The 26173-nt window shown below is 47.7% G+C and overlaps 1 protein-coding gene and 1 long non-coding RNA gene across 16 annotated transcripts in view; one reads left to right on the top strand and one right to left on the bottom strand.

The window, feature by feature from the left end:
• The first annotated feature begins 1355 nt into the window (after window positions 1-1355).
• Window positions 1356-5655, top strand: LOC144386232 (uncharacterized). Of its 5 annotated transcripts, none has more exons than XR_013451925.1 (4): window positions 1356-4941; window positions 5058-5247; window positions 5306-5459; window positions 5540-5655. It is a non-coding gene; the product is annotated as an uncharacterized LOC144386232 (long non-coding RNA). The 5 variants fall into 5 exon arrangements; XR_013451926.1 differs by having other exon boundaries at window positions 1356-4977; window positions 5014-5211; window positions 5284-5459; XR_013451923.1 differs by having other exon boundaries at window positions 1356-5247; window positions 5350-5459.
• adamts3 (ADAM metallopeptidase with thrombospondin type 1 motif, 3) overlaps window positions 2553-26173 on the bottom strand; it is a 61745-nt gene continuing 38124 nt past the window's right edge. The window contains exons 11-24 of one of the 11 annotated variants that reach the window (XM_040196055.2): window positions 25290-25403; window positions 25012-25157; window positions 24685-24860; window positions 23987-24120; window positions 23511-23634; window positions 22494-22550; window positions 21781-21864; window positions 21278-21358; window positions 18277-18440; window positions 17003-17159; window positions 16029-16161; window positions 9454-9661; window positions 7713-7830; window positions 2553-6276 (exon numbers count right to left, since the gene is read on the bottom strand). In XM_040196055.2, the coding sequence (XP_040051989.2) occupies window positions 5831-6276; window positions 7713-7830; window positions 9454-9661; window positions 16029-16161; window positions 17003-17159; window positions 18277-18440; window positions 21278-21358; window positions 21781-21864; window positions 22494-22550; window positions 23511-23634; window positions 23987-24120; window positions 24685-24860; window positions 25012-25157; window positions 25290-25403 (2142 nt within the window). In that variant the 3' untranslated portion in view covers window positions 2553-5830. The remainder of the gene's footprint in view (window positions 6277-7712; window positions 7831-9453; window positions 9662-16028; window positions 16162-17002; window positions 17160-18276; window positions 18441-21277; window positions 21359-21780; window positions 21865-22493; window positions 22551-23510; window positions 23635-23986; window positions 24121-24684; window positions 24861-25011; window positions 25158-25289; window positions 25404-26173) is intronic. The other 10 variants (XM_040196056.2, XM_040196058.2, XM_078086250.1 and 7 more) reach the window with 10 other exon arrangements.

Genomic DNA, 26173 nt, shown 5'->3' with positions numbered 1-26173 from the left:
GCGGCCTGACGGACGGACGGATCCGGTCGCTCGGAGCCTGTCAGGGATTCACGTCGTCACTCTTCTTCTCCTGACGGCGTCTGGCGGGGCGTCGTCCTCTGGCCGCGCTTCCTGTTTGCTCCCCGCCGCGCGGTTCGGCAGGTTCCTCTCTCGCGGTTCCACCGGGGGCTCAGAATTAGTCGCGGAGAAGAGCCGCTGCGGCCCGCGGAGGCTTTTCCTGGGATTTTTCTATTATCAGTGGAGGTTTTGCTCTTTCTTTTCTCAGCGTGGCGGCAAAAATGCACCACAGCGCTGTGCAAACATACTCTTGTCTTATAGAAATCCATCTGGCAGCTTTCCCCACGGAGCAGCAGGAAGGAACCAGCCACCACTAAGGTGTGTGGTTTGGAATATTAACATTGTTGTTGGACAGAATCTAGATCCCCGTTAAAAAGTCTAAATGGCCCAGCAGACTAATCCCATTTGGGATTATTGCCGCCCGTAGCTGTTGTGTACAATAGAAGCAATTTCATTACGTGTAAAAGGACGTTAGTACCAGGACCAAGCAGACTGACTGACGCTGTGCATTAACTGTGAAGAAATAAGTCTAACAAGGTTATGGAATTCCACGTATTATTATAACTAGTCCAAGGGAAAATTTGACGAGCTGTGTTATTTTATTTGACCTTTTTTTTTTACATGAATGGGATGTCCAATGGGTCCAAAGTGGCTGCCAATTGCCCGGGTGACAATAACCGCTTCCTGTTTACAAGTGTCACGATCAGAAACGCTTCTTTGGAGATTGTTAAACATTGAAAAAAGGCCCACAAAGGTGACAACTGAATAATAACCAATGAGTAATAATACGGACTGACAACCCAACTTTCAACAGCTGCTGCTCAATATTCCACGTTACCAAACCAATAAACACAAATAGCTTCGCTTAAACGCAACATGAGGTTTAACAACAAACGCTTTAACAACGAAACGCTGGTTTGTGTTTGCAAAAAAGGGTCTCGTGTGGACTCGATACGTCGCACGAAACACCGTCCAACACATCCGGCCTGAGCGAGGACGAGGTCCCTGCGACAGGGAGGTTCTGATTGCGATGATGTGCAGCCGGGCCTCGATTTTAATGACCAATCATTGTCATTTAATAACTTCTTCACCTGCAAACACACAATGATTTGTTCTCAGGACCACTTCAGCATCGTTCAGAAGAACCACAGCTGTTTGTAAGAAGAGCTTGGATCTAATCCGGCGTGTCAGAGGCTGCAACGTTCCCGTAATGGGAAAGTGTGCACAACCTCTCGGCGGCTGCTCGGCCCGCTGAGAGCACGGATACGAATTCCTAATCAACCGCAGCCGACGTGGCAATAAATCAAGACAAAAAGACAACAATGGACTCAGACAGCGGCGCGCTACACCTCCGAGTAAATACAAAAACGCAATTATGCGCGACATTACGTGAGCCGACCGCTTCGCTTTGTGCTCTCTCTCTCTCTGCAGAGGAGCCACGACTCAACAGGCGAACCGCAGATCGGCAACGAGGCAAAAGATCCCACGACGCTCGATGTCGGTCCTCAGCAGAGCCCACAGAGCGCCGTGCGAATGAGGCGCGCCTCACATCGCCCGTGTGACCCAAGGCTCCACATGCTGTATTCCTCCGAGCGTGATCTCCATGGTTACTCCATCCAGAAACCACTGCGAAACTGAGTGGCAAGTCCCATCATTACCACCGACACGCACAGACACACACTGTGGCTCAAGATTAGCAGCTTTATTCAGATTGTTCTGTTTTACAGGAGATCTTAGATCGTACAGCTTCAGCATTGCCTTTCAGATCACTCGGTTTGTGCTCTTTTTTTCAGCTGTTTCTGAAGATCAGACAGCGATGCGGCTCTCGTGTCACGTCGGTTGATGCAGCCAGTGCCCATAGTTTAAAAATGGTTGAATCTTATATTGCAACTTGGGTGCTACAATAACAGGATCCGCGCGTCTTTGCGAAGCCTCCTGGCGCTGAAGGTTTCCCGTGGAGGACATTGTTTAAACGCTTGGACAAGTTTCTTGGCTTATTGGCAACAAGCTCAGTGCAAACAAACAAAAACGTTTCAATAAACCCTTCAGAACGGCAAGATTAAAAACATGCACATCTCCAGGACAACGCAGTGGTAATGAGCTGTCAATCACGAGCAAGCCTGAAGCCTACAGAGACTTGACTCTAAATGTGACAACCAGATACTCGATGGACAGATTGGAAGCATAAACTCAAGCTCACAATGTTCACTGAGGTAATAAATCCTTTTCTCATAAACTGTCCACACTGCAGGCACTTTATTATCGGCGTCTTCGTTGCCTGACCCGCAGGAGCAGAGTGTCATCGCAAAATGTTTGCATTTTTATACAAACTCCTGTTTGTCTGCACGAGCATCGGTATTACATCCGCAAAACAGAAGGCGCGGCCTCCTCTAACGTCTATTAATCCGCCGACGGACCGCTGCACAAAATAAGAAAATCATTTGTTTAGGCTCATATGATTGACGGGATATCATGATCAGGAAGCAGGACAGTAATGAATCATTACTCATATATTTTATTGCTATGTGCTCCCCATCACAACAAACAGCATCAGTAGTGTACACTTCAATCTACACAAATAGGAGGAAAAGTGAAACGAGCAGAGAGTGACTGACAATCGTAATGGGCAGAAATGCACAAGGGGGATTAATACAGTACACGGAGAATGCATTGCAGTAATATCTGTCTGAGGCTCAGGGATTGTCAATGTAACATCTACAACTATCTTTATTTATCATTACAAGCTCTGTATAACATTAGCAGCAATGTCAAGGCAGCACGTTAAGGATGTGAAAATAACAAAGGAGGAAAATGTAAAATGGTTAAAAATCTACTAACAGCATTTTAAAAAAAGTTACTTGTGCTAAACTATCAATGTTTAAAATAAAGCATTTGTCTGGTCAGTACATGTCACTGCGATGTAACAGCTTTGTTAACAACTTCTACAAAACAGCTGTGAAAAGACAGCTTTCTGATAACAAGTACAATGTCTCAAAATTGAGCATTTATATTTACAACTAATTGTTTGCAAAAAACAATGTAATTTCTAGCCTATCTCGTTTTTTTGGTATTTTTAAAAAAAAAAGTATAAATCCATTTTAAAGGTGAAAATGTGGATGAAAGATGTTCATAAATGAGATTCTATTGAATACAATGTAAAAACGTCTCAATAAATATTCATGTACCCAATGCTATATACATACACTATATATATATATTATATATATACTATATATATATACTATACATACACTATATATATATACTATACATTGGCACACAGGAGTGAGTGTGAATAGTTATTTATTTACTGAAAACACAAAACTGTGTCTTTGCTATTGCAGTCAGATGCACGGTGGTTGTGAGGATATTTTTTTGTCTTCAATAATTAAATAATAATAAAATAATAGCTTTCTCTTCACTGAACCCTCCTTTTATATAGAAAAGAAAGCCATTATTTAAATAAAAAAACATGTTCCAAATATGATTAAAAAAAATAACTTTTGGCGTCTTGTGCTTACAATGATACTTTGATCCTAAAAAAAAAGAATGCACAAAGAATCCTGGTTCTGATGGAACGTTAATGGTGTTATTAGCGTAAAGCTCCATTAAGCAATCATTTGTTGCATTAGAATGTTACTCAATTTGCACGGTGAAAGAGCAATGGACCACCTGAGGATGAACACCTGCAGACCTGCTCTTAGCTCCACTGCTGACAGCTGCGTATGTTAGCGCCAAACTCAGAGCTCTAATTAGCAAGCTGGTTGGAAAAGTGGAATAATTAGAGGCTTTTTAATGTTTCAGAAGTTTAAATGTTTCTCTGAGGAGCTGGAGGAGACCAAAAACGGAGCTAAAAGGAGGATTTGTATTCGGCATGTGGATCCAATGGGAGGCTCATGTCCTCTGATGGATCCGCAAATAGGCAACTGTGAGTTTGTTTGGGCGTCTTTCTTCCCCCTAGTGGTCCGAAAAAGGTTGAATGCAGCTTTAAGTGAGGTGAGATTCAAACTGTGTGCACTTTTACAATCATGTCAAAGCAGATGATTTTAAAATACATTTCAGTCGCGTTGTGAAACAAAAGTTTAAGGAGCACTAAATACGTTCCCTTCTTCGACCTCAACCTCAAACCTTTTGACCACAAACTACAGAGAGGGACACGAAAAGTCAAAAAAGTCAACGAATGAAAAAAGGCCGGGCTGAAAAGGAATAGTTTTAACATTTTGAGAGATGAGCTTAGTTGCTTTCTTCCCAAAAGTTAGAGGAGGCGTCTGATACCAGCTTCATGTCTGCAGGAGATGTTTAGTTCAGCAAAGCTCAACACAACCAGGAACGGAACTCTGTTCAAAAAACATTACCATTAATTTAACATATGTATTAGTTGGTAAGCTTGGTGGTTGTACTCTGGACAGCTTTCCCCGCCTGCTTCCGGTATTTATGCTAAGATAAGCTAAGCTAACAGCCTGCGTGCACATGTGATCTTCATATAAAGTGTACAACTCAAAGGGTTGAACTATTCGATGTTCATTCAACACTGCGGCTGAAACTGTAAACATTTAGAATAATAGGTTTTTAATTAGCTTGATGTTTTTTGGAAGTATCCTCAGCTTCTTCAAATAATACTGATGTTTTAATGTACAGTATTTACAGAAACTTTCATAAATACCCATAGAAGAGAAGTAGAGCGACAGTGCTGGTTGTTTAAAGAAATCTATACAACTAAAACCACTTTCCCAACGGTCCTCGATGGCTTGGCTGAATTCGCTCACTGGCACAGGTGAATTCTCCCACCGGGACAGGTGAATTCCCTCACTGGGACAGGTGAATGCCCTCACTGGGACAGGTGAATGCTCTCACTGGGACAGGTGAATGCTCCCACTGGGACAGGTGAATGCTCTCACTGGGACAGGTGAATTGGAACAGGTGAATGCTCTCACTGGGACAGGTGAATTGGAACAGGTGAATTCCCTCACTGAGACAGGTGAATGCTCCCACTGGGACAGGTGAATGCTCCCACTGGGACAGGTGAATTCTCCCACTGGGACAGGTGAATGCTCTCACTGGGACAGGTGAAGGCCCTCACTGGGACAGGTGAATGCTCCCACTGGGACAGGTGAATGCCCTCACTGGGACAGGTGAATGCCCTCACTGGGACAGGTGAATTAGGACAGGTGAATTCCCTCACTGGGACAGGTGAATTGGAACAGGTGAATTCCCTCACTGAGACAGGTGAATGCTCCCACTGGGACAGGTGAATGCTCCCACTGGGACAGGTGAATTCTCCCACTGGGACAGGTGAATGCTCTCACTGGGACAGGTGAAGGCCCTCACTGGGACAGGTGAATGCTCCCACTGGGACAGGTGAATGCCCTCACTGGGACAGGTGAATGCTCTCACTGGGACAGGTGAATTAGGACAGGTGAATTCCCTCACTGGGACAGGTGAATGCTCCCACTGGGACAGGTGAATGCACTCACTGGGACAGGTGAAAGTCGACACACTGTGGGTGACACAAAAGAAAGCTTCCCCATTCGTCGGGTTAAAAAGGTCTGGTTGGAATAAAACGACCATTATTGCATTTTTTTCAATCAGCGTTGCTGATCAGACGCCATCTTTTTGATATCTAGTAATCCTTTGGCTGTCTGATATCTGTCGTCGATACTTTGGAAGTCAATGTGAGGGGCGGAGGGGAGATTCTAAAAAAACCAAACAAAGTGAACCAGCACTTTTCTTTGCTGCTGTACATTACGAGTCCTGAAGGGGAGGAGCCTCGCTCTCATCTCTCCACTCTTGAGCCGCTTGACCTTTGACCCTCCTCCGAGTGCTCCTGGGGAGACGGCGCCGTGGCGGCCAGCTTCATGCCGGAGAGGCCCGCCTGCCGCGGGACCCGCCGGGGCGCCGGCGTCACCTTCGGCGGCGCTTTCTTCAGCGGGGCGGCGCCGGGGGCGGGCCCTCTGCCGCCGCGCGTGGCGTTGGCCGCCGCGTAGGCCGTCAGCGTCTCCAGCAGCTGGGAGGCGGAGCCGAAGCGAGCGTGCTCCTCGGCCTCGGCCGCCTCGGGGAACGGCGACAGGGCGGCGCCGCGCCTGCTGCAGGAGTCGCAGCACAGCTTGCTGTAGCCCGGGATGGAGCAGTACCGCGCCAGCACCTCCATCTGGCAGAAGATGGACTTGTCTCCGCTACACGGCTCATCTGAACGGGGAGAAGAAGGTGCGGGTTGAAACCCTGAAAGTGAGAGATTGACATAACAACCGCACTTATTATTTAACAGAATGATGGAGGTCACTGTACTGAACTACAGGCTGCAGCAGCAGAGCCTCGTGCTAGCTGCCGCGCTAACACACGCTAACACACGCTACATGTGCATGCTAATCTGTGCAGCGTCACATCTACGCTCAAAACGTCCATAAGCCTCCGTATCTCTAAAGATATGTTTTTTTTCAACCTGCGGAAGTTTGATAAATTATCGTACAAATGTTTCTAAAAGGTCGATCGACTTCACATCAATCAAAAAGAAGCAAAGCAGCGTTTTTCTCAAGTTCTTAAGAGGTTACACTTGCTGGGAAAAATGATTGAAACGATTCTAAACATTTAATTTGTTATTTGAGGTACAAACACATTCGCTTTGAGAAGTTCAACGTCAGGGGATCATAAATTTCTTCCCTTCGGCACAAAACTGAGAAATGCAACAACAGAAACAATTTACTGTGCTAATTGCCTTGTTTTCCCTTTTCTACATTATGAAATGTTTGGTCAACTTGCAGACATTCGCTCGTGATTTCAGCCGTTTGAAAAATCCTGCTCCTCTTTTTCTGCCTCTTGTAAATGTGCTTCGGGATGTGAACGAGGTTCCACCAGCAGCGCAAAGAGTCAATACACACAGGTAGGAACATATTGATGTGCTTTGATGGCTCCACGCCACTAATTAAGAACATAGAAGGTGGATCAGCGTGAGATCTTCATCATGCGCTTTGAAGCTCTGCAGAAAACACACACTTTTTTTTTTTAACCTTTATTCAAATACCTTTAGAGATCGAACCTTTATTCGATCTCTGCTGCAAATCCGCTTGGCATTCACGCGTCATGGGACGACGTCAATGAGTAATTGGCAGTTATTTGAGGATGACGCATTTGAACCTCTTTTTAAACACACGTGTGATGTATTGTTGCTAAAAGAGAGCCCTCACAGCATGATGCCATGTTAGTCACTCCAGTAAGCCGCCGTGAAGAGGGGAAATGTATATTTACACTGCACTCATGAGTATTCTGAAAACCATGTTGTGGGGTTTTAATTTCATATGTATTTGCTCTTTTCCTTCCAGGCAGCAGTTGCTTTTCATTTATTTCTCTTAGTCATGAAGCTAATTTGTCAATTCATAAAACCTGCCTCAATGAGTCATTTATCACAGCAACGTTATATTGTTGTTGTGAGCTGAATGGCAGAATGTCTTCAGAAATCACATCATGAACTTCCTCAACAATAGCACTTTAAAGCGTATTAATGCAGACATTTACTGTGACGAATTGTGCAATTGGGTTTCAAGGTTCTGAAATAAAAGGAAACCGATTTGCAGTTAAGGAGTTGAAACCTGCGAAGAGGACATTAGATGTTGATGTTGTCCTGCAGAGTCACGCCGGCTAGAATGGGAGGACATGCTCACCGTGGCAGGCTGCCGGTCTGCAGAACCTCACGGTTTCCGGTTTGTCTCCGTTGCACTGGTCTCCGATCCGGCAGGTGACCAGCCGGCGCTCCATTCCCTCCCCGCAGGTGACGGAGCACTGTGGAGGAGCGACGCGGGGAAAGTCAGATAACAAGCCGACTTCAATCGGAACGTCTTATTTCTCCTGTTCCACAAAATACCCGAGGAACCTGTTATAAGTGCCGTGTCACAGAGAAGCTGCTCTGTTTTTACGTCCTCCGAAGAGCACAATGTTTTGGTTGATGGAGGACCTCTCCGGGGTGCACCTATCATTGCCTGTTCCGTACTGCCAGCTGCCTCCTCACTTACTCCAAAACGTCCCTTCACAAGTCATTCCACGTGCTCTGCTTTGAATCAACCCGGCAGCCTCCACGTGCACATTACCGTCGCGATGGTATTTGAAGGATCTGCCAAATCGGGGGAATTAACCGTCGCTAAGCGCCGTTGCTACGCAGTCAAGCCGCTAGAGCGACACTCACTGCTAAAATGCTCTCAAGATGCATGGAAAATACATTTGGTTTTGTAGTGGTGGTTCTACGGCCTGCGCACCAGCATCCACGGACGTGTTGGGGATTTAGCAGTGGAATTATAATACGTTTGATAATGTTTAGTTGTTTGAATTGTAGTTTGCGTGTTATTAGATGTTAGTTATTGCATCAGCATGTTGGATTAATAGCTGCGATATGAATTAAACACAGTTTATGGTCATTTAAGCTGAGAGAGGTTTCAGGTCATCGCCACGGAGGACAACGGGGGGAGGAGCTACGTTTGAATGTGCAGCCAATCACATTTGGTCGCACAAAAAAGGGACACACTTCAGGAGTTTTTTAAAGGACAGAGACATGTTCTTTGTAGGTCGCCTTCGACTTAGACTGAGAGTTCTATGTGTTGCGAAATACTATTCTATTCACATTGCATTTCACTTTGTAACTGCATTACTTAAATTAAACTGATTTTTATACTCGAGCCAGTGACTCTTCGCCTGCGGCCGGGACCCCCAGGCGTGGAGAACCCCACAGCTGTTAAAGGGAACCGAGGCATCGTTTTGAGAGAAAGGAGTTGAGGCCCCACACTGCTCCTGTGAAGCTGCATCGCTCTTTACCGACTGCTGCAGTCATCAAGCAGTCAATCAAGCAGCATGTGTTCACAGTACACTTTAAGTAGCTGGTGGCACTGAAGTGCTAAAGCTGGTTCATGGTGTGCAGCTAGTTAATAGCGGAAAAACACTCTTGCTTAAGTGTTATTTGCAGAAATGTGCATGAATATTTGTATATAAAGAGCAGGACATCTGGAAGCAGCTGACATATATCAGCTGCTGGCATGAAGAGCTGCGTCTTATTAGCTCACCACTCAGCAGGATGTCACATTTATTGGATTTTTCAGTGGCTGGAAAGGTCTCATTTGGTGAAACGGGAGAACTGAAACTGCCTTGTTTTCCAATCAGAGATTGCACGGCTCTAAATTAATTATCAGAGGCCTCATCTATCACTTTACACACGATCTTCCCTGCGAACCACATCGCACACATCGAGGGTGTTGCAACGCTACAAAATTAGTGCCCATTAGCGGCACGTGGCGCGTTGGCTGCCGGTTAATTGGAACCAAGCAAACGCAAAATCAATCGCATCGACCCGTCGCCCAACGATCCCTTCATAATAAAGAGTCGTCCCTCTCTCCCGCGTGAACAACAGGGGCACCCAACCTCCGACCAGGCGCCGGTCCTCCACTGCGCGGGGCAGGACACCCGGCCGCACGGCCTCCGGCTCTCGGGTTTCTCGCCGCTGCAGTACTTGCTGTGGACGGAGCGGTTGGTGCCGTCGCTGAGGCACTGCACGCAGCGCACCGTCCGGATCTGGAAGCCCAGGCTGCCGCAGGTTTTGGTGCAGTGCTCCCAGTCGTCGGAGCTCCACCTGGGGGGGGGAAGACAAAAGAGAGGGGGACACGCGGCGGGTTTAACCAATCGGAACGAACGCGCTTTCTCAACGAATGCACCTGAAGGCATCCGGCATTAAACCCGCCGGTGACAGTTGCATAATTGGCAGAGCTGCCTGCGTGAACCGGAGGGACGCTCCTCGTGGTATTTCACCGGGTTGCTCTCTGATGAGTCAGCAGCAGCACGCCGTGTCCTCTATACAAGTCCAACACAAACTATTGATACAATTACAATCACACACTCTCTCGTCCCAGACGTCAATGGCTCCCGGCGGATGAACCCTCTTGACCTTGTGACCCCGAGCCGCACCTTTTGTGCTATTAAGCGTATGCCAGTATGATAAGTTAGGTGGTAACCATGGTAACCCGGCTACACATTTCCCTGTGAGACTATTGTCTAGGTAGCCGATAGCATGCTAACACGAACCAGTGAAAGGTGTGTTCATTTATCTATTGTTGTGTGACACATATACGTCTTTTTCTCTTTGTAAAACAGACTCAAACAAAAAAAAAAGAATTTCACCGTTTATGGAAGTTATCAGTCACAGCGATATGAAGAGAGACAGAAGAGACGTGTGCAGGATATCAGTGAAAAACAGCTTCCACTTCCAAAGAAAAGAGGCTGAAGTCTGCTTCCTTATCATTTTGTGTGATTAATTGTTCGGCTTCTTGTTCGGAGTTGATGTCATAAGATGTTTAACTTTGCTCAACACTCCAGAACCCGAATGCAGTCATTGTACGATGTTAGAAAACAGAAGAGCAGCGTGTTGAAAATGTAAATGAATCAACTAATCGATGCAGCTTTAACAAACAAACCAGCTTGGAAACATAACGTTTCGTCTTTTCCAGTTTAATGCGAGTGAATCCTCGGGATGGAATCAATTATTTTCTCAATAACCCAGCGATCTCGAGGTGGATCGATTCAGGCCGTCACACTTTTTAAAAGTGTCGCTTTCTTCACTTGTACTTTTGTTTCTGACAACGTTTCTCGCGACATTGACGGAGCTGCAATCGCATCCGGGCGGTTGAACACGTTGAACGCGGAGAAAGCAGCAGGTGATGAGTGAGGAGCTCAGGCGTCTTAGCACGACTGCAAAGGACAGAGTGTGCGACTCCGGAGCAGGTAGCTGTGAAAAGTGCTGCGCTTTGTCCTCGGGCAGTAATCGCTCACTGCTCTTCCACACACAGAATTAGCATGCAGCGGCGCGCGCGGAGCGCTGACAGACTCTTTCCAAACTGTCCACAGAAGTTGAGGCTCATCCGTCAGCGAGGAGCCGCACGGAGCTGAAGACCTGCAGGAAGTAGAAGGCTGCTGTTTAAAGGGAAGAACAGAGGGTTTTTTTTTATCCATTGACCCGGGACTCAATTTATACTGAAATGAAAAAATAAATCACATAATTAACTAGGGCTGCAACAACGAATCGATAAAATCGATAATTAAAAGTGTTGGCAACAAATTTCATTATCGATTTGTTGTGTCGCGCGATTATTACGTCACTCAATGAGTTGCGGAGATGCGCGCGGAGCAAAAATAAAAATAAAGGCGCCGAGCCGACGTAGAGGAAAGAGCAGCCGGCAGTTGTTGTGAGTCACATGACGTCTGTTCGACTAGTCGTCTAAGGTGTGCGAGCGTGGGGGGGTCCCGGTCCACGTTGTCCCGTTTTGACGTAACAAGCCTCCTGTTTACTCGTCATCCAGCTGATCAAGCTAGCATTAGCTCGCTAATAACAGCAGTAAAGCAGTTATTTACTATGCATTTACTTAACTTGCACTACGATGATGGTAATAATTTAATGAATATGCTTCAAGTGAACACGAGGGTGTGTTTGTGAGTGTAGTATAGAGAACTAGTTCTGACGAATTTGAGGTTCTGTTTTAGAATAAAGGGTTGGAAATTAAAGCCTTTTAATGCCGTTTAAAAAAAAATCTGATTCATCGATTAATCTAAGAAATAATCGACCAATTAATCGATTATCAAAATAATCGTTAGTTGCAGCCCTATAATTAACCTTTATTTTTTTTAACACAAACACACAAACTGTTTCGTTGGAATTGTTGTGATGTTTGTGTCGTGTTGTGCGTCTGTATCAAAACCAAAACACCAACAACTGAAGCTTACGGTTCTGCTTTTGTAATGTTTGATTACCACGACTGTCGGAACCCCCCCCCCCCCCCCCAACCCCCCTGCGACGCTCTTGTTGAGATCTGTCCAGATGTTTGCACCAGCTGTGCTCCGTCTCGCACGGACTCGCACCTATTCCAGTGTGTTTCTCCCACAATGCACTTGTGAACAGGAGGCCGCGGCCCTCGCGCCCCTCCAAGGAGCAGCAGCTGGGCGAGTGTTAGCTGAAAGCTGTTAGCACCACACACGTAGCCAATACAAGCGAAAGGCCCCACACACACACACACACACACACACACACACACACACACACACACACACACACACAGAGGGCTGCTGTTTGATTCATCCGAATCACACCGGAAAGCTCTTCAGCGATTAAACCCTTTTCACCAACACGGCTGTTTGTGGCGGCAGCTCAAGAGACGTCTCGCCTGCTCGTAACCGGACTGGGATCAGAAGGTCACCGGGCGTTGACCTCTCTTCTCCCGTCTTTCAGTGCGTGATCCTTCGGCTCCCCCACAAACTGACCGTCAAGTTTGAATCCACCGTTTTACCGTGCGCCAATGAAATCCCGCTCCGCATGTTGAGAAGTCTAATCTGCTCTCTTGGCACGCTGTCCCAAATGTCCCAAATGTCCTACTTGGCTCTCCTGCCTGAATCTTCTCCAGTTCGCCCTGTCAGGTTAGTCCAGACCAGCGGTGATGAAGAGGGGAGCCACCCGGCCGTACTGGGAGTTGGCTTTAATTTCAAAAAGACACTCAGACACCAAAGGCCTGCAGTGCTCTTCATCTTTTATCTGAGTAACTAAAAGGAGTTCAACGGGAAAAAAAATGATTACATAAGAAATGCTCCATTTCTTGATGTTGAAAGTTCTTGGATCTGCACCAGAACATTAGCTTTTACTCGCCCACGTTTCCGCATAACTCATTTCACTTCTGTCAGCAAAATCTTTCAAACTTGGCAAGCATGCCATCTTTACTTTCTGATCCCTCTGCAGACCTCCTGTCACACTGAGCCAATCTAACTATTGTCATGTTCAGGGGACGAGCAGACCCGTTGAATGTGGACTGGTCCTCCTTTCTGTCCACATGCGGTTTTCATCCTGAACATCCCGACAATCTGTGACTCGTGTCCGAGCTCATCTCGCCCTGATTGAATCCCGTGGCGACGTCCTTCCACCAAAAGAGGAGGCAGATGTCAACGTGCCACATTCTGTGCCGGGGGATCGCTGGAGTCTGTCTGATTCATCCTCTGTGGACCTTGAATGTCTGGACAAAATGTCACTGCGATCCCGCTCAATGGATCCGGCGATGCTTCTGCCTGCGCGGCGAGGTGTGTCGTGCAAACTACCTCTAAAGTAGAAGCGGGGATTTTTTTTAATATCAAACGTTTTGCAGAGACGGATCCCTGCAGCCGGGTTATCTGCATGTTTTGTCTAGATAGAGAAGCATCCTGAAGGGAGGTCAATCAGACTTAAGAACAACCAACAAGCAGGCAGTGAATGTTTCATCCGGAACGAGAACAGCATCTTTCTTCTCGCTTGAAAGCTCGGGACGGAAGAGAGCAGCCGGCGGGGGGAACGTCGGCTCGCCGCGCGCGGTCGTCAGTGCCGTTGCGTCGTGTTTCAGTGATGCACTGGAGGACGTTTCCCATCAATAATCAGCCTGAGCATCGGTCTCTTTCACCTGCAGGCCTTCATCGGTCACGGCCACAAATGTAGACCCACTGAACCCACACATTCGTTTCCTGACATTTCTCCCTCCAATGTCTTCACGACACGACTCAGGGCCACGCGCTGGAAACCATCCCAGCGCTCAGCCAGTTATCGGCTCGGCTCCGCCCACCAAGGTTTGTCTCTAAATGAAGAGGTAAAACTAGCAATTGCAGAGCAGAGGGGCACAACGGCTCAGCACATCGCACTCCGCGCTCTATTAATTATCCCATTACGTGCTTTCATCGCACCGTCCAACTACAGGGGAGGAATCTCTGTCTGCGTATCTTTCTGGTTTCTGCTAAATGTAGACACGAGACACAAATCCAATATTGATTAACTTTGGGTAATCATGCAAAAAGTGCTTTGTTGGCCTAACAAAGGGTGACCCTTTCCTAATGTTAAGTCAATGCAGTCCAGACCGCATGTGAATGTGCTTCTGAACCCGAGTAGCTTCCTCTTAAATGATCACGCAAATGTCTCATGAAATCAAAATCAAAATATTAAATAATTAGTAAATATATGAGTAAATATAAGCATTGAAACTTCTCAGCATTTCATTTGTCACGAGACACCAGAAACACACATTAAAATCCAAACTAACTAATTAAACGCTCTGAGAGGTAGAAGCTCTTCAGGGCAACAATTTGCACGTTGAATATTCAGTGAACGGGGAAACGGAATATGCTCTTTGCATAGGTTTGTTGTTTTAGTAATGAGTAATATCAACGCGCCTCGTCACTGAGTTTTAGACATAATGTCCATGTATTTGTCCCTCGGCCCGCTGCCCAAAAGGAACATTTAGAAACACTGTTACCAACTGGGTGTGATCTCAACGATGAGGGCGTCCTACAGACAAGGAGTGTTGATGGAAATGCATTATGGGAATTGTGAAATCTAAAAGTTTCAGGCTATTCCCAAATAACGTTACCGCTGCAGCTTCGCTATGTAGTTTGATTTAATTTTCAACATGTGACTTTCAAATGAAGAGTACCAGAAACACCTTCTGGGAAATTAACTTAAATTAACTCTGGTGTGAATTTAGCGATAAATAATTGGAGCTGCTACTACGAGGCCTGTGTGAACAACATCTTGTCCTCTGATGCTTTAATCCTCACAAGCTCAACGCGGAGAACGACACCGTGTTCTGCTACTCGGAATCAAGTCAGTCATTTTAAGGGTCACGGGGTAACTGTGTAAAAGTTGTATTTTTGATTTTTTTACTTTGTTGCTTATCTTAAGATCACGTAAGTAGCCAATCAGCTCCCTGTTAGGAGTCACTGAGCGGGTGGGGGTGGGGCTTAGCTGTGCGCGAGGCGCCGCAGGGGCATCTGGACGCTTTCCTCCACGGAAAAGACGTTTTCGCCACGGCTGTCAAACTTAAACGCATTAATCTATGCGATTAATGCGGCTTAATCTATGCGATTAATGCGGCAGCGGCCGCTAGCTGCAGTCAGTTTCATCAAGATGGAGAGAGCTTTTTGCATTGGAAGTAAAACAAACAGAGGCGCGACGTACAGCAGGGAACCGTGCAGAGGAATTACTCCACGTGTCAAACAGAAGGAGGGCGAGTGGCAAACAGTGAAAGCACTGCTATGCTAAGCTAGCTGCTAGGCTGCTCCCATCTCATCTAATCCATCTAATCTTACCCTGCGCGGCAGTTGCAGGGTAACGCTAGTGGAATTCTGCCTCCAAGATGATCAAATGTGTGTAGTTTTATGTTTTAAAATAACATTAACTACTAAACAACAGTGTCTAAAATACGCGTTTCTACAGTGATTACTCGTTAATTTTAAGAATCTATTGACCGCGCTAGCTTTCGCGCTTCTCTTTACGGGCTACCGATGGAGTTTGATTGACAGGCGGTTAAGCCAATCACCCGCCACATGGTCGGGTTTGATTCAAACCTCTCTGGAGTGTTTGAGTTCATCTGCAAACGGCCGTCTGGGTTTTGTTACAGTTACACAGTGTTTTTATGAGGATTTGAAGGATTTGATTATGAGTATTCACAGCGCTTCACCTTTTCCACATTTTGTTATGTTACAGCCTTATTCCAAAATGGATTAAATTCATTTTTTTCCCCAACATTCCACAACAACCCATAATGACATGTTATGTTTTCATGTTATGTTTTCGTCTTCATTTTTAACAAATCTGCAACAATTGGCAAAAAACAGTTTTCACTTTGTCATTATGGGTTGTCAAAATGTTGACGTGACCCTTTTTGGGGACGGAACAATGACATTTCTGTGTCGTTACGTCTGTACCGCCTGACTCTTTCTAGGTGTCACCCTCTCAGACCCGCAGAGGAATCTCTTCCACACCTCAACAGTGAACCGGCCTCCACCTCCGACCCGTCATTACGCGCTGAGAGGTCACTTTCTCCCGACTCCCACTCGCACACCGCAGCTGCGGATCGCTCACACTCGCCTCGTGCTCATACTCTGGTATTCGTATCGTAATGGAGTGCGTGGGCGTCCCGGTGACAGTCGATAAGGCCGTGACTCACTGGGGCTGCGTGCAGTCCTGCAGGTTGCACATCCTGCGGATGGGTTTGGGTTTCTTGCCGGCGTCGCAGTATCCCCGGTGGACCATCTTCGTGTCCCCTTTCTTCCTGCAGCCGTACTTGGTGTACTGGAACCCTGCGAAGGAAAGGCGGACTTCAGCGTCAGCGGCTTTGCGTGTTTCATACGGCAAGAACTGGATTGGAAAAACATTTTAGTGAAACCTTTTCAGACATTTAAAGTTTGTGGAATAATAAGACGGCATTATTACTTTTGAAAGTATTGAAAAGGAACTGAAGAACAAACAATAGATGCACGACTTTCCACCTTGTAATTATCTCCTGAAAATGATTGTTTCACAGTCAAATTAAACCCCCGTGGAGTTATTATGTACTTTTGAATGATGCCTCACTACAAAACACTTCATCCAAGCAAAGAATTCACGGCATCGATTGACTCCGATCGTTACGGTTCATCATTTAAACTATTATAGTCTCTGAATATCAGTGGAACAGCAGCAGCGTGTGTTCAGACGTTATGACACCAGTTTGGTTGTGGTTGCTTTGCACTGCAGGTGTTTCTACACATCGGATGATCTTAATAATGAAAGACGGAATAATTGTCACTGTGATAAAAGCTGCAGAATCGCAGGATCATTTCTGGCTGCCACAGAAAGAATATATATAAAGATTATATTTGACTGTTCTATCTGAAAAATGTTTTAATTTGAAAATTGACCAGATTCTCTCCTGATTACGCTACAATTGACTACTTTGTGTTTATCCGCCGGACCTTCAAGAGACAACATGAAAACGGTCCGTGGGGCAAAAAAAGGTTGGTATCATATGTGGGAATGATGTGAATAAAATGAGGCAGGTGTGAAACTAAACATCTAAAGCAACAGTAATTCACTGCCTCCGTCACGGGTCTGACAGCTGAATCCTTCCCGCCCATTGTTGCCCCGGGTCGACGTGATTACCTCCGGCACAGGGCTTGGAGCAGGGCGACCAGCTCTTCAGAGCCCACTCGTACGTGTCCTCCTGGATGACGTTGTTGTTGTTCACGGGCACCGAGTCCTCGTGGATGATGTATTTGTACATCAAAGTAGACCGCGTTTCATTGTCTCTGGGTATGATCTGCGAGGGAGGGGCGCAAAACAAAAACTAATTGGCATTGAAGCGAATGCAGAATGTGAACAGAGTGCAAATTTGTGCAAACGGCTGCATTGTGTTGAGTTTAATTGCGTGATAAGTGCATCCATCACGTTGCCTTTTTGCATTTGTAGTGCTGCAGAGAGGGAGAGATGTTTGGTTATTTCTGTATTTTTGAAGTTAATTTCACGTGACATCGTTGGCTGTGCTGCATTCCCCAAACAAAAGGCATCATGACATCATTTAATTTCTATATAAGAGATTTGATTTAGAATTGGCAAAACAAAAGTTGTAATTAAAATGTTCGTTTGGGGAAATTGACTAAACAGCGACTCCTCGGGAATATAACGTTTAATTTAACTGTGCTTTGCATTGTGAAGGTTTATTCATATCCTTCACTTGTTAACGGATTTAATGTGTGTAATTATCTCAATGATGCAACAAAGAAGCTCATGCTAAATGTGACGCTGATGGGGAGAGAAAATTAACTTTAGTTAAAATAAATGTTTATAATCAGAAAGTTTCTAGAAAAATAAATTAGAACCGCTGGGAGAGAAAAGGTGTGTGTGTGTGTGTGTGTGTGTGTGTGAGACATGTATATTGTCAGCTCAAACAAAATGAAAAAGCGCCGAAGGCATAAATCAATGATGATGATCACTAGAACAGAATCAACACACATTAGAAACTCTCGTCTGCTTTAATTCATTATGCAGAGAGAAAAATGTGAAAAGTTTCCACTTAGGATTCTAAATGATTTCACGATAGAAGAAAAACTAATGAGTTGTTTTTCTAAAGCATTTGGGCAGATTATGAGTAATAAGTGAATAAAGTTCTGATTGTTCAGCTTATTAGCAAATGTTCTCTTTTTGAACTTGTTGATTGTTGGAAACTGCTTTTTTAAAACTGCTTAAATAACCAGTTATATTTATTAAATCTGGCTCTTGTGGGTTTTAGCTTCATCTCATCTCCATTAAGGGGGACCGAAAGACAGGGGGGGACATTACTTTGGACACTGTTTTCATCACATCTGATTAGATTAGAATCCAAACTGTGACGCATCAACTAGAGCTGTGGAAGGGAGGTGTGGGGGGGGGGCTATTACCAGGACCAGGACGGGGTCGTGCAGAGGTCCGTCCGTGTGCAGCATCTCCACCTGGTCCTCGAGGATGTAGTTCCACTCCACGCCCAAGTCGATGAAGCTCCGGGACGCCGCCTCCTCCCCCCTCCCGTTGAGGATGTAGTGCCCCGTCGCCTGGTTCTTGATCGCTGTAATCAGCCATTGTTTGGTGAGCCGGTGACAAAGAGACGCCTCTGACCGTCCTCATAGTGTCCACACGCGCGCACACACAGATGAAAATAAGAAGCTCTGATCGTGCTCCCCGGTGGGTGGAAGAGGACAGTTCATTCAACCAGCTGCCAAACATCTGCTGTGATGAAACGGGAGCGTTGGCCAGCGGCTTTGGACACATCCGATGCGTTTAAATGCAAATGAAGTCCAATTGGGAACACGGCTTTGTCTTTTATTTGATGTCTGGCCGACATTAACCCAAACGGACTAGTTGAAGCTTCTTACTTTTCTACTGTTCAGGGGTTGAATCGTTCCTGCACGAGGGAAAGTCGTCGTCTCGTGCAGGAACGTTTCGTTCCGCCTTTAAAAGCTTACGTTTCTGAGACAGAATCAAAAGGACTTTGATTTGGCAGAAATGCAGAATTAACAGCAGGAATCCAGAAGGAGGCGCGAGTCTTTGAAGTGAGAGACGCCTTCAAAGTGATCCGCCATGTCATTGCCCAGATGATGACAGTAACGGGGGGGACGGGGGGGACGGGGGGATAAGCTACAGCAGAGGAGAGATTCCTGACGCATGAATGATCATTCATTCAACTGAATGAGAAGATGTAGATATATCTATATCTATCTATATCTATATAGATATATCTATATAGTGGAGATACTTTTACCTGAGATTCGCAGGACGGAGGGACAGAAAACCAAAAAAACCCAATGCTGTTGGATTAGTTTAAAATGTCAACAATTCATCAATAACTTTCAGCTTCTGAACATTTAAAATATTGCAAGTGAATAGAAGTTAGAATGTAATAAATGAGCGAGTTGAGTTGGTGAGTCTGAGACGCCTCCGCGTTTTCTAAATGAAAAGAGTTTGGGAGAAATTGAAATGCCTTAATTGTGGTGAATTTAAGGGGGAGGAACACAAATGGTTCCCTGCTGAGGGATGTTGGTTTATTAACCAACCGTCTTTGTATGACAACAGCTGTGCAGTTGTTCTTTATAATCTAAATTTCCTCCTTTCACAGGAAGATTAGAGGTTTATAAATATGCATGAAGAAAAGCAATCTGTGGGTTCATAATACCTCAAGCACCCACATCACAGCTCGCATTCTGTGTTTTAATCTCCTCTCTAGAATCACTTATTGGAATATTTCTATTCTTTCTTCCTTCCGTCTGTGTAACAAATAAATGTGCTTCATATGAAAAGAGAACAGTTACAATTTGATGCTTCATGAATAAATAAAGCGAATTAAGACTGAAGGAGCTGTAAATGTTCCCCGCGCAGTAATTAATGCGAGCTTCTCGCGCCGCCGTTTCTTTCCCAACGACGCTGGCTTGTGTGCACTGGGAGAGCGGGAAAGTGACGTTCTGCACCAGGCGCCGGATTACACGTGGCTTCGATGCGGCGTCATAATCCCGGAGCGGGAGAAGTGACACGGGCCAGAGGCGGCGGTCCGATCGCAGCCTAGCAACGGTTACCAGGCAGCCCGTCTCCTCACGCTGAGTCTTTGAGATACTTTCACTAAAGTCACTATTTTCATGCTACTTTAAATTTTAGATGTAGTTGACATTTAACTTTCCGGCAGAAACGTTTCAAGGTTTCGGATGTGCATATTCATTCTACTATGAATAGATTTGGTACATTTTGAGATCTGGACTGTTTCTCTACTTTTAACACATCTGTAAAATAATGAATTCTAAGCTATTTCTTACCCTGAATATGACTTAAACTTTAATACTTTTAGTTTAGTACCATTTTAAATGCTCTTCACTGGCAAAAGTGACCTTCTCTACCTTTTCATTGTAAAGTAGGAGTCAGTGACTGCCGGAGATCCTACAACGACTTTTCGATTTGTTTGGATCTCCTTCACTCCTCTAACTTCGCCCGGGCAGGAGTGTCAGATAAATAACCCGGACTAAAGGGTAGAAACAAACGTCGCCTCTGGCTGAGGAGATCGATGCTGACTCCCTCCCCCCCCCTGCTCCCCCCCTCCTCCCCTCCCGCCCCGGACGCTGAATAAATCATGCGCTCCTCGGGCCGCTCACGGACCCAGAGACGGACGGATTATCCGCCTCGTTCTTTCTTTAAAGGGAATAAACGTTTACTTTCCTGATGTTTCACTGTTACGGGCCGGTTGATCTTAATCGTTGTGTTCGTTCACTTACAGCAGCATGAATCACTTTCATATTCATGTCGCGTGAGATCACGGTGAACGAGACCAGCTTGGGAAAATAAATGAATAATAATTCACGTTCCTAAATAAAGAATGTTCAATTGATTAATATTTCTAGAACATTTACTGTCAGTTTACAAATTGAACTGGATGAATTCTAAATGTTCTCAATTAAAACAAGGGCAGGATTGAGGAATAAATCACATAGCAGAGCTTTTTGAAAAACTTCTTCTCTTAAAATAAAGCAGCGACTTTAAGAAAAGTGAATTTATCCCCTGCAGCTTTAAATTCAGTTAATTCAGTGTGAAATCGTTCAAAAGTCATCTCCTAAAACGACACATCAGTTTGCAGGGACGTGAATCAAAGCGGTTGTCGGCGCTCGGCTCATGTTGGACGAGCTTCAGGTCTTCTACGCCCTCCCGCCCGCCTCCCCCCACGCTGACGCCACACGTGTGACCACCAATAAATCACTAAACGTTTACGCCAGTACGAGTGAAGATGAATGAAGACTCAATTTCTCCGCCTCAAAGGGTGACGAAGAGTAAATTATGCAACGCCTCCAATCTGTGATTCCACAGTCGAGCTTCCCGCCCGTCGCCCCGGGAGACTCCGGGGGGGAACGCCGGCGACGTCACACTTACCAAGAATGTGAGGGGAGGCCTCGTGTTCTTGGACGATCACACGTCTCGCTCCGGGAGGAATGAGAAACATCTTAAGGGAGCCTTCGCCAAGTTTGCAGCGGCGGCGGTGGCGTCGGCGGCGGCGGCGGGCGAGCAGGGGGGGGGGGGGTTAGGAAAGATAACAGACAGGTGAGTTCAGCAGACACGGGGGACGGTCGGTTCGTTTGCGGCGGTGGACATCACCAGACGCCCGGCTTGCTCTACCGAAAGGTCGCCTCTGGTCCTCGCCGCCGGAGGCCTGCGGGTCGCTCGCTTTCCGAAACGGGCCGCGCGTTCGCATCCAACGACCCCCCCCCCCCCCCCCCCCCCGTTCGCGGCCCACGTTGGGGGGGGGGGCCTTTCGGCGTACGATGCGAACGCCTCCGGGCCGCGTTTCGAGGAGGCGCAAGCGGACTAGTGGGCGGCAGGAAGCTCTTCTGTCGCGGATGTCCACCGCTCGCAAAAAAAAAAACACCGGGACTCACCCAGCGTGTTTCTAGAGTCCTCGGTTTCATTCAAAAACACATTGCGTGCTCCTTTGGGCAGAGAGAAGGCTCCTCTGGTCTTCCCTTCAAGAGAAAATGAGCGTTAGTTTGGTCTCGGGGGAGTTTTTCCTCCCCCAGTATCACTGCAACGACACCACCTACAGCAGGAAGCACATTGGACCAGCGGAGCGCCGCGTCAGGAGGCCCGACTACTGGTACGCACGGCGATCGCCCCGCCCAGATGTTCGGGATTATGGGCCGAGCGCAGGCGGAAGGCGATAAACTTGCGAGCTAACTTACGACTTAAGAAATCGTCCTCTCGCTTTGGACGAAAACCTTTTATGAAACCACGAGCGGCGGCACTGGAAGCAGCCGCTTGGACCCAAGCGGGACGCTCGGAGCGCCGCCGACGGGTCGCCCAATCGGGTGGTAAAGAGCCCAACAAGGGGGCCCTGCGGGGAGGTTTAAACGGGACATTTCTGACGTTGAAGTTAGTTTGTTAGGCCGTTGAAGCGATTTGCATGAAGTAGCCACACACACATAAAGAGACGATCACTTCTAGAGACACAATAAACAATAAACAACGGGACAGCGGACTCTTAATTAGTGAGAAGGAACAGAGGGGAGAGCAGCTTTACGGCGTTATGCATCCATCGCCACTACAAGCTGCACAGAGGGGGGGGGGGGGGGGGGGGGGGGCGCTGGATACTTGCATATTGTGTCTTCCAACAAAGGGGTTTCTTTTTGGGCTCTCTTGCTTAACTGTTTCCCTGTTGGAGAGTTAAGAGAAGAAGGAATGATAACAGCCCCGACAAGACTGTCGGCCTCGCGGGCCCCGGCTTCTCTCTACGTCCTGAGGCTCTCTGTCGCCTCGTCGCCGTCGCGCCGCTCGGACGTCCGGCGTCGCGGAGGTCGGAAAGTCAAACCGGGGGCCGAGTGGACGGGGTTGTTTTCCCCCCCGTGATCGGTCAACGTGGAGACTGGATTGAACAAATGAAGTCGCGCTGGAGCAGCTTAACACTGCAGTGTGTTCGACCAGCAGCCGCCCCCGCTTGTGTGTGTGCGTGTGCGTGTGTGTTTGCGTGTGCGTGTGCTCCTCCGCGGCTGCAGAGGGGAGATAACCGAGGAAGCGTCGCTGGGTGAGCTCACTATTATGAATTTATAAATTGAAAATCCATATCTGTATTAAAGAAAACATTCATTGCGTCTCTGCCGGGCAATAAGCGTCTGTAGGTGACACATGTCAGACGCCCCCCCCCCCACACACACACACACACACACGCTCATTTACATGCTGTTGTGGGTGCAAATTGAAATAGAGATGTGAATGGGAGTGACACGGAGGTCACGTGACGGCCTTCAACCAACACACGTGAGCTGGAATGGTGAGGCCGGGCCGCACAGGTTCACTGCTGGGGGAGCGACGTCAGCGCATCCAACCGCGCTCGACAAAAGCCATTTTCGCTTTTCAAGCCTACCTCGGGATTAATTCTGAAAGGGGGGGGGGGTGCCGAGAATGGGCTGAATGGTCGGCTAATGGCGTCCTCAACGTAGCGAAACGCCACACGGCCGCTTATTGTTCGGTGTGGCCACATGCAGAGAAAACCGAGTGAGGTCCATTGGAGGTTCTCTATTCAAACATCCACAGCAATGAATCGTCTGGCAGAGCGGGGTGGGGGGGGGGGGGGGGGGTTCTGCAGACGTGGCGCTCGGGCTCCGCGTGCTCTTACCGGGTTTCTTCGGCGCTCGGGTGAAGCTGCCTTTGACGGTGCGACAGTGAGAGTTGTCGCCGCCGCAAACGCCGCATCTGTCCTCCGCTTTGCTGGAGCCGATCTCTCTGTCGCAGCCGACTTTCTGGGGGCCGAGAGGAACGACGGCAGAGGTCAGCTGACCGGTGTCAGAATGTAATTAATGTGCGTCGACCGACGAATAAAATATTAAATGGACTCGGTTTCCGTAGCGACAGCAGGAGCTTCTTTACAGGGGGGAAAGTAACTGGAGTTCATTGACAAGTGATGCTTATCAATTAAATAGTTTTAATTAAATTCTGCGCTCCTCACTTTTTGAATGCATGCATTTCAGTTGGTGCTGCTCTGTTTTGCACCTTTTTGTACCTGTTTTCTGGAGTACAAAGTCCTTAAGTAGAAGGACAGCAGACTTTGTACTCTCGGGACTTTCGATATGTGGAAATAGTTTGAACTCCTACCAAACATTCCCCGCGTGCGCAGATGCTGTAGGCGTCTTTGTAGGAGCACCGCGTCCCATCGTGCACCAGCTGCTTCATGTACGCCACGTCTCCGCTCTCCTTCGACTGGCAGTACAAGTGGCATCTCTTGCTGGCTGCAAGTCAACGGATTGTTAGACGGCTGCAGGATTATTAGGAAGACAACCGTGGCCCTAGTAACGAAAACAAAAAAGGGCCCATGTTTGAACGGCGTCGTCGTTCTTCATCCGTTAAATGATTAGACAATAACCCCATTGAAGGAAATCTGTGACGCGTCGTTATTGAGAACGACCTCGTTTGAAACTACATGGATCTCAACTGACATGGAAAGCGTCCATGAGCGGCGTATCTGGCGGATGGCACATCCACAGCCGAGTATTTACTTTGATGTAGCGACACGCTCTTTATCGTCGAAACCCCCCCCCCCCCCCCCCCCCCGCCTCGCCTCCCCGCCAGCTTCCCAGCGGCTTCTCCTGCTTCTTTTCTGAAGTGACTGACTGTGCGAAAGTCGACCAATTAAGGAGCAGCGAGCGGCCAAACGGCCCCGCGGAGCGAGAGCGAGGCGAGGAGCGTTCGTATCACAGCGGCCGTGCAGGGGGGAGGGGGGGCGGACACAGAACACAGCTGAGGAAGTTGACTTTGATTGTTTGGCCCCCCCCCCCCCCTCTCGTCTGGCTCACCGTCGGGATGCTCGTAGGGCAGCCAGTGGTGTTTGGCGTTCTGGAACTCGAAGTGGGAGTTGCGGAGTTGGCACTGCTGCGCCCGGAAGTCTTCGTAGTGCTTGGGGCAGTCGTCGGCGTTGCACAGCGCGGCCTCGTAGTTCAGCCCCGGGCAGTCCTGGCCCCCGTTGGAGGGCCTGCGGGAGCGAGACGGACGCAGGTCACAGCCGGTCTTTTCTTTGAAACTCAGAATGAGACTCCCGCTCGAAAAAGAACGCTGTGAAACTCGGACAGAAAGCTGTGTCGCTCCTCCAACTCGAGGACGACACAGCTGGACGCACAACTCACGGCGGGCTGCTGCACTGCCGCGTCCTGAAGCGGACTCCGGTTCCACAGGAGCGCGAGCAGGAGCCATACTTGCTCCAGGAGCCCCAGGCGCCGTCCTGCTTGACCTGATTAGGGTTCTTCCACATGCAGTGACCTTTGTAGCACCACTGCAGAGGAGGACGGGAGAACATCAGGACGCCGCTTCTCATTTTCGGCACGAGTTATTATATCATCACAGCGTCGATGCCGGCGAGCCAATCAGGCGTCGCCGCGTTATCAGGGCACAAGATGTAACTGACCTTTCCCGGGTTGCACTCGGTCCCGTCCAGCGGGGGCCCCTTCTTGGTTTTGCAGAAGTACGGGTTGTCCGGGTGGCTGCACCACAGCTGCTTGCACGGGTCGAAGGTGCGGAACTGGAACGCGGAGGAGAAAATCTCGTCACGTCACGGACGCCCGGGGGACGACGGCGAAAAAACACCACCGTGACCCCGCCCCCCCCCCGCCGGGAAGGCAGGCGTTGACATTTCCAGGGATTTACTCTGCGTCTCATCCCCGCTTTTCAAAACGGAAATTGGACTTGACATTCAAAAAGTGCCGACAATAACAAGGACACCGTTATCCAGGCTGCACCGATGCCACCGGGGCTCAGAGTGCGTCAAATAAGAGGCGAGTCACACAGGAAACGGCTTTTCAGGTATTGCTGAGGCAGAGTGTGTGTGTGTGTGTGTGTGTGTGTGCGCCCGTTGACCCCCCGCAGACCTAAACGCCGTCTAAGTGTTACAGGCTCCACTATCAGCCGCCGAAGCCCAGTGGATTACCCAGCATTCCTCGGGAGCAGCTTATTGTTAGCCTCGCCTTCGGCGAGATGCTCTTTCTGAGCAACAGAAGCCAGAGATGGCGTTTTTTTTTTTTTGTTGTTGTTTTTTTAGCCGCTCGAAGCGTCGCTCTGCGAACAACAACAGCCTCGAATTACTTCTCTGACCCGTCTGCATCACTTCTGCACTCAGCACTTTCTCATCGCTTTCACCAACAACTGCAAAGGACTTCTTCCATGGCTTTAACATCTCCCTACTTCCACATGAGCTCTGACTTTAAGTGTGCGCTTGGCATTAAAATGTTTTATTTTAACGGTCCCCATCTTTACGTTATTGCTTTGCTCATTTCTGACTTTGCGTCCTCATTG

The sequence above is a fragment of the Gasterosteus aculeatus genome, chromosome 13 (genome assembly GCF_964276395.1).
Source record: "Gasterosteus aculeatus chromosome 13, fGasAcu3.hap1.1, whole genome shotgun sequence".
In the NCBI taxonomy this organism is placed as follows: domain Eukaryota; kingdom Metazoa; phylum Chordata; class Actinopteri; order Perciformes; family Gasterosteidae; genus Gasterosteus; species Gasterosteus aculeatus.
This window is presented reverse-complemented; position numbering and strand designations above follow the sequence as displayed.